Genomic DNA, 13,002 nt, shown 5'->3' on the forward strand with positions numbered 1-13,002 from the left:
CTGCGAGCGTATCGTGACGAGCTGGACGCGCTCCGAGAAAAGAAAATCGATTCCCTATTTTCGTTTTCGAAACTTGTGTTGGTTGGTCCGATCGATTTTGCAATCGATTTTCAAACGTAAAGTGACAGCCCTAATACAATGGGACCGCAGTTACTTTATCTCTGTTATATTTACAAAATCTCATATATCACTCTATTTATAAATACTTTCTATCTATTTAACCATAACTATTGTTGTTACAATCACAACCGAAAACAAAAACAGCATTCAATCTTCATGCGTCGTCCTAAAATTAAATAATACTAAAACCGCCAGTAGGTGGCAGCAAATCATTGTATTAACGAGTTAGTCATTGAATCATTCAGTCCACCGATTCGTTCAAAACAGCTGATTCATTCAGGGACAAAGCAGAGGTGAGTGAGTGAGTCATTGAGTCATTCGTTAGAACGATTCATTTAAAAATGTGGATTCATTCAGTAACAAAACTAAAGCTGTTTTGCTCAGAGACGGCAATGGCTCTACTGTTTGGAATTATTTTCGTTGACAAAATAGAGGAACAATATTGTGTCTAAAATGTAAGTCACCTAATAGCCTGTTAAATTATTGTTTATTGAATTCACATTTGGAAACTTGCTGATATTTGGGAAAACAGAACTTTTGCTTGTGCGATATTGCTTATAAATATTAAAAACAAGAACTTATACAGACATTTTTGCACCATATCTTGGTTTTTGGAAGAAAAAAAGTCATTTTGGTGCCATTTTTGCAACAAGCCCCCCTGTTAATGTCCGACCCTAGTGTATCTACATAGTCCTACTTGTATTGGCTCCACTACTGAGGAAAAGGGCATTGCAGTAGTCCAGGCAGTGGAGAACATGAAAGGAAAGTGAGTGACAAGATGGTTATGGGTAAGGATGAGGACTAGTTGTTTGCCTCCTATGTGTGTTGTAAGAGTTTGCTCTACTGTAAGATCTTCAGAAGGACTAGGAATTAGTCCAGGTTTGTCTAGGTGGATTTCTAGGTTAAGTTACAAAAAAAAAACAGCAGTGAAATGTCACCCTGAAGCAGCATGTCTAACTCCTCAAGGAAATGTCACAGTTAACAAGGGGGATGGTACATGACAATGTGATTTTTGGCAGGATTAGTGACAGTGATTGATATTCTATGGATGTGTTTAATGCAGAGAGAAGAGAAAGAAATGAATTTGCACATCTGTCTCCTCACCCCATCCAATTCCCTGACAATAGCGTTCCTGTAGCTCAAACAGTAGAGCTCAGCAATGTCAATGTCATGGGTTCAATTCCAGTGGAATGTATGAATTTAGCATATGTTGACATTGAGTTATTCACCAATATACAACCACTTGGAGACTATGGGCCCTATCTTACACCCGGCGCAACGCAGCACCAGGCGCGACGCAAGTGTGTTTAGGTAGTTCCAGCCTGACGCAGTTTTCATTTTCACGTCCTGTGCCACGTTGTTTAAATAGCAAATGCATTTGCACCTATTTGTGCGCCCATGGGCTGCTGGTCTGAAAACGAGTGTGTTCAGGCGCATTGTTGGTGTGTTGCTTTTTTGAGGAACTGAAATAGACTGTTTAGACCATTGTTGACCAACAAAAACCTGGTTTAAAGTCAATGGCGCAATATTTTTTGTTTTTTAAAGAGCGCGGTAGTAACATGAGCCTATTGGCGCAGCAGCACACAAACATGCCAAATATTAAAAATAAAAGGATTACAATGCAAAAGATTATTATTGTGTACATAAAGATATGGTGGAATCTGGCTTGTCCCGTAGATGATCTACTTGCACTTTAACCTCTCACACACACAGCTTTAACCTCGCGCACGAGCAGATCCGTTTGCGCTCTGGAGACGCGTTTGGTCTTTCCACTTTCAAATTCCGTCATGTAAATAGCGAATCCTCCATGGCGCGAGCGCAACTGGCTTTTAAAGGGAATGGGAGAAGAGACTCTGGTTTATTTCACGTTAAGCCCAAAACACACCCATTACTAATTAAGAGAATATGGACAACCCTTTTAAATCATGCGCCGGGAGCGCTGACCATTTTTCCCGTCGTTAAACTAGCAAAAGTGGATTTGGACTCGCACTAAGTGCTCTTACGCTCTGCGCTTTAGACCATGCACTTAGATCCTTAAAATAGGGCCCTAGGTCTGTCGATGACAAATACACTATTTATAATACAGAGGGTGCAAAACTGCCTCCCTGTACTACACTGCAGGCTAATACTGAAGAATGTCAACATTTAACCAAAATTATCCAGATTTATTGTCATTTTGTTAATGATTTATTGTTGCATGTTATTCCAAAGAAAGAAGATGTTTGGGTTGAAATGTTTAGTAATCTTTCATGAACATCTAATAATTTGTAACTCTTCTTCTGAAACAACTTATGGGTTCACATGGGTTACTGGATCATGTTAACCAAGCGTGTAAAAGCTTTAAGGCATTGTTTTAGCAAACTAAAATTCGGCCTGGCTTAATTCTGGTATGTAATGTCCACTTTTCGCCATAAAAAAAAAAAAAGTTAAAATTTAGTCCCGTTGTACATTTTATTCTGGTTTTATTTCATTCCAGTTTCACTCAAAAATGTCACATTAAGGAAATAAAATGGGTTATTGACTTGAACATAAAAAGAGTTAATAGTCTGTATCTGTTCCTCGTCCCTCAGCTCCGAGTGGCCCCTGCAGTCTGCTGTGTCTCAACGGTGGCACGTGTGTCCTGAACGCCAGAAAACAGCCCAAGTGCCGCTGTCAGCCCAACTATGGAGGAGAGAGATGTGAGCTAAACCAGTGCAGAGAATACTGCAAGAACGGAGGAACCTGCACCGCATCGCCCACAGGTACAACAACACAAACACACACATTACATGGGCTTTAAAGCGCCCCTGTTATGCTTTGGGGGATATTCGCTTTCATGGAGTGTGTAATAGAGCTGTCTGTGACTGTGAAAGATCTGCAAAGTTTCAAAGTGCAGATAATTGGAGTTTTTGTCTCTCAAAAGAAAGAAGTGATTCTGAACTGAAACGAGTCGTCAGTAACTCCAGTCTCACTTCCTGCTGAATCTGCGTAGGTTTGTAACAGATTTGCATAATGCCAGTCTATGTTCTTCATTGGCTGCCGTGAACAACGTCTACTTTGACCCTCAAACACTGTAGTTTATCTGAGACTGGAAGAGTTTGGTTCGTGTTGTTCATGTGGAGAAGACGCTGTTTTCTGCTGACAGAGCAAATCCACTTTGATGAGATTGATACGGTAAAACCCACGCCATCGTTACTGTTCGTATCACTGAGTATCAAGAGCTGAGGAAGATCCAGAGCTGAAATTCAGATATGATAATGAGCATTTGGTTTCTGACACACGCAGTAAGCGGTCGACATTAAAAAATAAATACGACCTCATGTTGTGTCAATCACGTTTACCTCCGAAACTTTCGTCCGTCATAAAAAAATTCGGATCAGGTTTGATTTTCTGCGTTTTTCGCATCTTAAGCAAGCATTTTGAGAGGTGTTTTGACAATTCAGAGCCACCGAATGACGAATACGGAAAAACAATTCAGACTGTAGTGTGCTTTGTGACTTTAGTGTGCAAGGACCTTAACACTTGCATGGCTGGCTCACCACACAATATATAATAAATAGATATATCATGTTATTATAATATTTTTATAGCAAAAGTAACTTGTCTGTCATGTTTTCAGGAGCTCCGACTTGCCGTTGTCTGGCAGGCTTCACAGGACCTAACTGTAACCAGCGCACATGTGAGAACTACTGTGAGAACGGAGGAAACTGCACAGTTAACCGAGGAAACCAGCCCACCTGCAGATGTGCAGCAGACTTTCTGGGAGACCAGTGCCAATATCGTGAGTACTGGATGTGGAAATAACATGAGTTTTCATTAGAAATCGAGATGTGTTCAACACGTTTGTCTTATAGAAAAATCTGGGATAAACATCCTTCTCAGGTAAACGGATCACAAGTGATCAAGCCCTGTACATCTGGCTGGAATATAAATCTCAAATGCATCTTGTTCGTACTAATTTTAGTCAAGTAACTGTTTTAAATGAATTTGGCCATGTTTGACATGATTCTTTTAGCAGGAGCTTTCATCTAAATCGGTCACTGTATACGGAAAACTGAAGATGTTTTCAAAGACTGTTTTTGTTTAGGCTTCTCCAAATATTTAAATAGGACAGATTAAACATTTTAAAGCCACACACTCTTTAAAAAAAGTCTGTAAAAATGGGCCAAATGTACTGTGTTAATATGAAGGACACTCTGGACACTCTTGAAAGTAAAGGTTCTTTATTGGCATTGATGGTCTCATGAAGAACCTTTAACATCTATGGAAACTTTCCATTCCACAAAAGGTTCTTTATAGTGAAAAAAGGTTCTTCAGATTATTAAAATGTTCTTCACACTAAGAATTTTTTGTTTGTTTTAAGAATCATTCACTGAAAGGTTCTTTAGGGAGCCAAAAATAGGTCCTCTATTGCAAACCCCCTTTAGGAAACCTTTATTTTTAAGAGTGGATTCATTTTTCACTGGTGTTTTAAATGCATTTAGAATCATGCATTGAATTGTGGTTCAGGGTTAAGGGATACTGTCTTGGTAGAATATTACCAGTCCCTTTTTCATTTTTCTTACAGTTTTTTTGGTGCATTTTATTTTGTGTTACAGTGTAATTACTATGGAAGCTTGTTTCCATCACAGAATAAAAAAAAAAAAAGTAGTTGCGACTTTTATCTCACAATTGTGAGTTTACATATCAGAATTTCATGACATAAGGTCACAACTGTGTGTTATAAAGGCAGAATTGTGAGATATAAACTCGCAATTCTGAGGGAAAATGTATTTTTTCCTTAGAATTGGACTTTATAACTCGCAATTGCGTATAATAATATCAAATATCTCACAATTCAGAGAAATAAATTCAGAATTCAATATTTATTAACAACATGCACTTAGTATACAGTTTGGGTTAGGATTGGGGTTTAGATTTAGTTCCATGGAATAAAGCAGTACAGCTTTCAACAGTGCGCATTGGTTAATTGACAGGTGAATACACTGCGGGATCGATGCATTAGTCTGAAGGTGATCCTCAAGTCATGATGAAGACATTAATAGAGTTGAAGTGGGATATTAATCTTCTCTATCCCTAACCAGGGACGTGTGATGGATTCTGTGATCATGGAGGGACATGCATGCAGTCCAGCGATGGGTCGAGACAATGCCATTGCCCTCCACGCTTCATTGGAAACATCTGTGAAGTGGACAAATGTCACTATTGCCGTGATGGCAAGTGTATTCCCACCAACATCTACCAGCCTCATGGAGACGTTACATGCAGGTACACAAACACAATCTCATACTTTAGGACACATATACAATCAGAACCTCCATATGTTGGGGCTCCATCGCATTAAAACTGGCCCTGTACATTCTTCCATACCTTTGTGTGGTCATTCATAAAGCCTTTTATAATCACACCGCCCGTATAATACACAGCACAGGCCTAGAAGAGCATCTCTCTTCACTCCCGTCAACTGCAACGAGGCTTTCCTGTTCAGTTTGGTCTATTGTTGATATCATTGAATAGATTTGATGTGACCATTGGAACTTATTTTTCAACACCTCCCCTCCTACATACTGTATATTTATCAATACACCTCCTTTCCTCCCGTCATATTGAGACATTTCCCATTGGATTCAATCAACCTCCCTTGAATGTTCAGTTTTATTTGAGTAAAATGAGTTGTGAATTGTATTTTTCTTTCCTGAAACTTGCCTTGTTTTTTCCAGCAATATGTTTTTTTGTTTTTCTACTAAATATTACAGCACTTAAGTGAAGCTATGTAATGTGTTGTACTGTGTGTGTTGTAGGTGCACCAGTGGCAGGATCCAGCCGAGCTGTTATACGTGTGAAGGATACTGTGCTAATGGCCAGTGCTCTCTCAGCGCCACAAACCTCCCGCAGTGCAAGTAAGCTGTCATTTCAGCATTGTTTATATGTGACCCTGGACCACAAAACCAGTCTTATGGGTACATTTTTTTCTAAATTGAGATGTATGCATCATCTAAAAGCTGAATAAATAAGCTTTCCACTGATGTTTGTTATGATATGACAATATTTGGCTGAGATATGACTATTAGAAAATCTGGAATCTGAGGGTGCAAAAAAATCAAAACATTGAGAAAATGGCCTTTAAAGTTGTGCATTTATGTTCGCGAATTTGCACATTCACTCACAAAAATACATTTTTGATATATTTGCGGTAGGAAATTTATAAAATATCTTAATGGAACATGATCTTTGCTTAATATCCTATTGATTTTTGGCCTAAAATAAAAATCGATAATTTTGACCCATACAAATATACCCGTGCAACTTGTGACTGGTTTTGTGGTCCAGGGTCACATATAATATCTATATATATATATAAATGTAAATGTTACATTTCTCTGCCTCATGCAGGTGTCCTCTTGGATGGGAGGGTCATCGCTGTGAGAATCCTGCGCCCAATGAAAAGGATGAATCCGGAGGCCGTAAGTCCGTTTTTGAATTTAGCTGTTAGGCCAATAGGTGGGAATACTGGTAAGGGTTTTGTCAAATATATCGATTTTTGATGGTGGTGTAATTAAAAAATACTTAATATTAATAGTAATGTGTATTTCTTTTAGGAACAGCTTCAATTGTTATTCCATTGATTTTACTGTTACTGCTGGTGTTGCTGATCGGAGGAGCAGTATTATGGTACAGAAAGCGAATGAGAGGGTGAGTATATTACAGTGAACTGCTTTTTTCAAAAGATTTTCACCTCTCTAAAGTGTCATACTGTTGAGAATTTGAAATATAAGAAACTTCCCATCCCAAAAACACCTCTTTTCTCTCCTTCTTTCTTGGTAAACCGCATCTGCTCTTTTCCGTAGGCTTGGCAAATCCCACTCCAAACGACCGCGGTAACGGTCTTTGTCCATTATGTCTTTATTTTGTCTCTCTGCCATTCTGTCCATCTTTCTTGCTGGAGAATTGTGGTGTTCTTGTTGTCTTCATGGTCTCACCCGATCTCTTTCTGTCATTCCTCTGTCAAACCACCTGACTAAACCTTACATGTGGTTTGTCCCTTGTTCAGAGGAGAAGGTGGTAATCTGTTACCGAGAATAAAGAAATAGATCAGTTGTTTTAGACTGTGAGAACCAATCGACAGTCGTAACCGTCCCGCTGTAATACAGTGCAGAATGTTTCTCTAAGATTGGTTCTCAGCAGGACTGCATTAGTCGAAACAGATCTGTTGAACATGTGCCATGTTCAAAACCCAGTGTTTATCAAGATTCGATGTCCTTGACTTAAAGAAAATGTCTTATTACAGCTTTCCATTTGCACATTTAATTTTTTTTACTAGGGCTGGGCAGTAAGACCTTAATCTTTTATCATGATATTATTGTTTTTGCTTAAAATTCAAGGGGAAAAAAATATGGTTTATAATATATATTTTTTATTTCAACATTTAATTTACATAACATTGGTTATTAAACAATGTGGTAATGCCTTATTGTATGATGTAGTGAATTTATTATTCACATTTAATACTCACGCAGATACTTTGCATTTGATAAATTACTCATTTTATTGCAACTTGATGGATGCAAATTAATATTATTCAAATATAACAGCATTCAGTGCAAAATAGTTTTGCTTAATTTAAAAAAGTAGTATTGATTTAGCTGACACTATTAAGTGAGCTCACTGAATAATTGAACTGAATTAAGACACTATTTTGTCCTCTGTAGTCGCTTTATAGTTTTAATTGAAGTTGTAATAATAAATAATTGAAGTATTTTGCGACGTTGATGCTGTTTTTCCTGTTTATTACTCGAAAGCAGCTGTTAAGCCATCTGTGATGTGTAAAGCATTATCTAAATACACTTGGCTTGACATTGTATTACAAAAAAAAAATATTTGACTAAATTCTTATTGAAAGAAACTTATTCAAAGTTGTTGCAAATTAGATATATCGATAAACACGCACATCTGTTGAATTTCACTGAGCTATATCAATGCAGCAAGTTGATATAGTTAGCCCGCTTTGTATTGCATGTAACAAAAACACCTGCTGTATAAAAGGTAAAGAGCGAAATCTCCAGCGGCTGACACTCCAGTGCATGTTATAAACGGTCATACAGCCCAACCCTTTTTTAGAGATGCATTATACTTGTACCATAATAAATATTATTAATAATTCACTCAAATTGTCCAGATAAACAGTTGATGTTGGTAAGCGCTGGGTTTCTGATGGTGTTGTAGGTTGTTCCAGTGACTGTTAGTGGCGTCCCTCCGTGTTGTGGTTGTATTTCTCCTTGTGCTGCTCTGTACAGTGTGATAATGACCTCACACACTTATTTCTGTGACTTAAACTGTATATTGTATATCTGCAGAGCCAAAGGCTTTCAACATCAGAGAATGACAAATGGCGCTATGAATGTTGAGATTGGGAACCCAGCCTATAAAATTTATGAAGGAGAGCAAGATGACGATGTTGGAGAACTGCTGGACGCCGACTTCACACTGGATCCCGACAAAGTAAGATTTTCATACTTTATTGCACTACTCTATTGAGGTCATTTTGTCTTGTTTTCTAGTTCAAATATCAAAACATTCTTAAATCAAGGTACATGTACTTGAGAAGCAAAATTACATAAGATATTTAGGGCCCTATCTTACACCCGCACAATGCAGCGCCAAGCGCGACGCAAGTGTTTTATGCTAGTTTCAGCCCGACGCAGTTATCATTTTCACGTCCTGCGTCACGTTGTTTAAATAGCAAACGCATTTGCGCCTATTTGTGCGCCCATGGGCTGGTCTGAAAACGAGGTGTGTTCTGGCGCATTGTTGGTGCGTTGCTATTTTGAGGCAACATAAATAGACTGAGCCATTGACCAACTGAAACCTGCTCTAAAGTCAATGGCACAGTATTTTTTTTATTATTTAAAGAGCGCGTTAGTAATGTGTGCCTATAGGCGGGTCCACAACACGCGTACACTCTCCTTATTACACACACAGGGACGCACAGCAGCACACAAACATGCCGAATATTTAAAATAAAAGGATTACAATGTAAAAGATTATTATTGTGTGCATAAAGATATGGTGAATCCGGCTTGTCCTGTAGATGTTCTGCTTGCACACTTTAACCTCGTGCATGAGCAGATCCGTTTGCGCTCTGGAGACGTTCAGTCTTTCCACTATCAAATTCAGTCATGTAAATAGCGAATCCACCATGACGCGAGCGCAACTGGCATTTATAGGGAATGGGAGACGAGACTCTGACTGGTTTAACGCACATAAATCCCAAAACATTCCCATTACTCATTAAGAGAATATGGACAACCCTTTTAGACCATGCGCCAGGAGCGCCAACCATTTTTCCCGTTGTTAAACTAGCAAAAGTGGATTTGGACTCGCCGTGCGCTTTAGACCATGCGCTTAGATCCTTAAAATAGGGCCCTCAGTCTTGTTTCCTGAAAAACAGCCAATGAGATCACTGCTCAACTCTCAGAAACTGGTCAGCCGTTTACAGTGTGCTTTCAGAAACCCTCCACCTTCCCCAGCTCCACCTGTATAGATCTGCTACGGGTAATTCGTGTACTCTATATTGTACAGCATCAGCATGTCTTACTTCAGTTACTACAGCAGCGTGTCGTGTGTGTATTAGCAGTAGCAAATCCCGTTCCTGCTCTGCAGCAACACAAGCTAAGACCAAACATATCAATATTGTCATATACATTACCATGCCAAACACTGCAAGAGCTGTCATGACAGAATTATATTTAAAATCATATCGATGCGTTTCATAATTTTTGATTTCCTCACAGTCATTGTAACGAGTGTAAGAGTAGAAATCCCAATAAATGTTCTCTATAGAGAAACTGATTTATGCTGTATTCTTCTGTTGAAGCCACAAGTCTGAAGGTGCGTCCCAGTTTGTGTACTTGTGCACTATTCTATGCCGATTTGTAGTATGAATAGTGTGAGCAGTGTTTACACTGAAAATTCCAAATAGAAAAAATGCACTTGAAATACCCGGATGATGCACTTACTCTTCACACACTTCATGCACTCAACGGAATACTTTTATTCAGCAAGGATGCGTTAAATTGATTTAAAGTCACAATAAAGACATTAATAGTTTCACATAAGATCCTATTTTAAATAAATGCTGTTTTTTTAACTTCCTATTCATAGAAGAATCCTGAAAATTAAAATGTAGCACAGTTTCCACAAAAATATGAAGCAGCACAACTGTTTTCAACATTGATAATAATCAGACATGTGTCTTGAGCAGCAAATCATCAATTTAAAAGGATTTCTGAGGGATCATGTGACACTGAAGACTGGAGTAATGATGCTGAAAATTATCACAGGAATAAATTACACTTTAATATATATTCACATAGAAAACAGTTGTAATAATTGTTTTACAGTATTACAAAGTTCACTTACCAGAGGGCATCACTATGATTTGGAACAATCTTTGTGTCAGGAGCGTGTGTACGATGCCTTAAATGGTGTCTACGTAGGCAGCTCATGCTCATTACATAAATCCTGTAGCAGATTTAGCCAGGTGGAGCTGGGGAGGTGGAGGGGTTCAGAGGACTGGCCTACAGCGAACAACAAACCAGACTATTTAAATTTTGAGCAAGCAATCTCATTGGCTGCAGAATGAGCACAGGCCAATCAGCTTTTGTCATGTCATAATAATGTGACTGTAAAGGACCAATCAGCCTGCGCCCTCGACCTCGAGTTTCACGACCGAACTAGATAATCCCATATGTTTCCAACTTGTGTCTTTTGTAGCCAACCAACTTCACGAATCCTGTGTATGCCACTCTTTACATGGGAGCGCACAACAGCCGCAACTCCCTGGCCAGCACAGATGAGAAGAAGGAGCTGCTGTGCCGGGGCGACGAGGAGCCGCTGGTGGACCCGCTGGCTTAGACCGGACATCCGTCTGGGCCAGACATGGAAATACCATTTGCCTTTTAGAAAAAAAGAAAAAGAAGAAAAAAAAAAAAAAAACATGAAGAAAATCAATGATTAAGTGTTAACACTGTATAAAATGTACAAAATGAAGGACTACTTTTGTATGTGATTGCAGTATTATATTTTGTTCTTTTACAATTCTTCTGGTCACAACTAAACATCACAAGAGCAAAAGATACATTTTCTAAAAAAAAAGATGTAGTTTTTGGTTTCAATTTTTAGGTCACCTCCCTTTTACCTTAATAGCCACTACCTCTGTGCAATATGGAGTCAAAAAGAAAAAGATTGGAACAATGACATTTTTTATTTTTGTATGAGATGTATAGAGAAAAATGTTGTTCCATCAGTTGTTGTATGTTTGACTGTGTGGAGAGGGCAACTTTGACATGGAACCAGTGTTTGCTTTAAACTTACTACAGTATCAAGCAGATGTTATCAATTTTATGTGCCAGTTTTACTACTCTCATTGTAGGTTCATAATTATAATTATTTATGAGGATAATCAGTTTCCCGTGCACAGATCCAAACCATTGCAATATTACTTATGCTTATTACACACTTTTACAGAACCAATTTTTTAAGTGAGAATGTCAGTGTTGTAGATTTGGACACACTTGACTGAAATGTTTCTCGTGATGATCTTAAAACCTTTTGATTGAAAGGCTTCTGCTTAACTGCTTGAAATTAGTTTTATAGACAACAATAAATTGTGCCTATGTATGAATCTCTCTGCAAACCTAAACATCTTTGTTCAAATGTAAAAAATAAAATGAAATGGGTGAGTTGTAACACGGATAGTGAAGGAAAAGCAGCACACATGGAAATGTTTTGGTCACTACATATAATTGCCATATTTCAATTGGATAGTTTTCATGACACATTTTAGATTACTAGTAAAGAATGAGTTAATGTGTCCTAACTTTTGACTGGTACTGTATTTATTTTCAGATGAATGAAATGAAGTGTGGGTAACTGAAAGAGAAAGCTGCTTACAAGTAAATCCCAAAACAGTAGAAGGCACATCTGTGCATTGGTTGTAGTGACGCGTGTTTTGAGCACCTTTAAACCCGATGAGGGTTTATGACAGAAGAAAGTGAATTTTTACACTTGTTTATACTTGTTTTTAAAATGTCACAGTTAAAGATGAAAAACTGATGTGTTCTGATATTGACACGCTTTCATCTTGTCTTTTGTAATCTGCCTCTGAAATATACCATCCATCATGTTGCTTATACTTTTAAAATGTATGCCTTTTTTTCTCAGTAAATCCATATTTTCCTGCTCAGCTGATTGCTGACATGCTGCTTTTGTCAGAATGCTTCTCAGCCATATTGTAAAACATCTTCCAAAAATTACAAACAACAATAACAACATCTACAGCAAACCAAAGAGCAATCATCATCTCAGATCTCTGACTAATGCCAGATCTTCTTCAGCTGAACTCGTGTTGAGAGAGGACAACTTTTAGCACAAAATGCATGGAAGGTTTCAGTTTTATTATTTATTTTTAAGGATAGTAATACTAAAAAGGATAGTAATAATGTTAGTAAAATTAATCACATGACATTTGGGTGACAAGATGGGTGATTGTATCCAGAACTCAGTGCCAGAGAGTCAGCATGGCAGGTGTTGTGTTTTGAGATAAGATGAATGTAAAAAGTTATATTAGATTCCTTTGGTAGACAGGAGCTGTATGAATGGAAATGTCCATCTAATATTGTCAATATGGACACTGTGTAAAAGACAGACCCATTTATTCACATTCATTTAAACTCAGTACTGAATAATGGCAGTTTTTGTGGTATCAACTTCAAATTTGGAACACGACTTTGTTAGACTTATGACTTTAATTTTCTAGCAATTTTAGAGTCCAGATTATTTTGTAAAATTAGGGCTGTCAAAAGATTAATCGCGATTAATCGCATCCAAAATAAAAGTTTGTGT

General features: G+C 38.0%; 1 protein-coding gene across 5 annotated transcripts in view; it reads left to right on the top strand.

Annotated features, from left to right (window-relative positions):
- Positions 1 to 13,002, top strand: part of lrp1aa (low density lipoprotein receptor-related protein 1Aa) — a 192,062-nt gene extending 179,060 nt beyond the window's left edge. For 4 of the 5 annotated variants that reach the window (XM_079857281.1, XM_079857282.1, XM_079857283.1 and 1 more), the window contains exons 82-89: positions 2,691 to 2,861; positions 3,719 to 3,880; positions 5,184 to 5,367; positions 5,901 to 5,999; positions 6,493 to 6,563; positions 6,699 to 6,792; positions 8,454 to 8,598; positions 10,873 to 13,002. In XM_079857281.1, coding sequence (XP_079713407.1) covers positions 2,691 to 2,861; positions 3,719 to 3,880; positions 5,184 to 5,367; positions 5,901 to 5,999; positions 6,493 to 6,563; positions 6,699 to 6,792; positions 8,454 to 8,598; positions 10,873 to 11,013 — 1,067 coding nt within the window. In that variant the 3' untranslated portion in view covers positions 11,014 to 13,002. Of the gene's footprint in view, positions 1 to 2,690; positions 2,862 to 3,718; positions 3,881 to 5,183; positions 5,368 to 5,900; positions 6,000 to 6,492; positions 6,564 to 6,698; positions 6,793 to 6,947; positions 6,978 to 8,453; positions 8,599 to 10,872 lie in introns of all 5 variants that reach the window. The other variant, XM_079857280.1, reaches the window with a different exon arrangement.

Source organism: Squalius cephalus (genome assembly GCF_949319135.1).
Source record: "Squalius cephalus genome assembly, chromosome: 22".
In the NCBI taxonomy this organism is placed as follows: Eukaryota; Metazoa; Chordata; class Actinopteri; order Cypriniformes; family Leuciscidae; genus Squalius; species Squalius cephalus.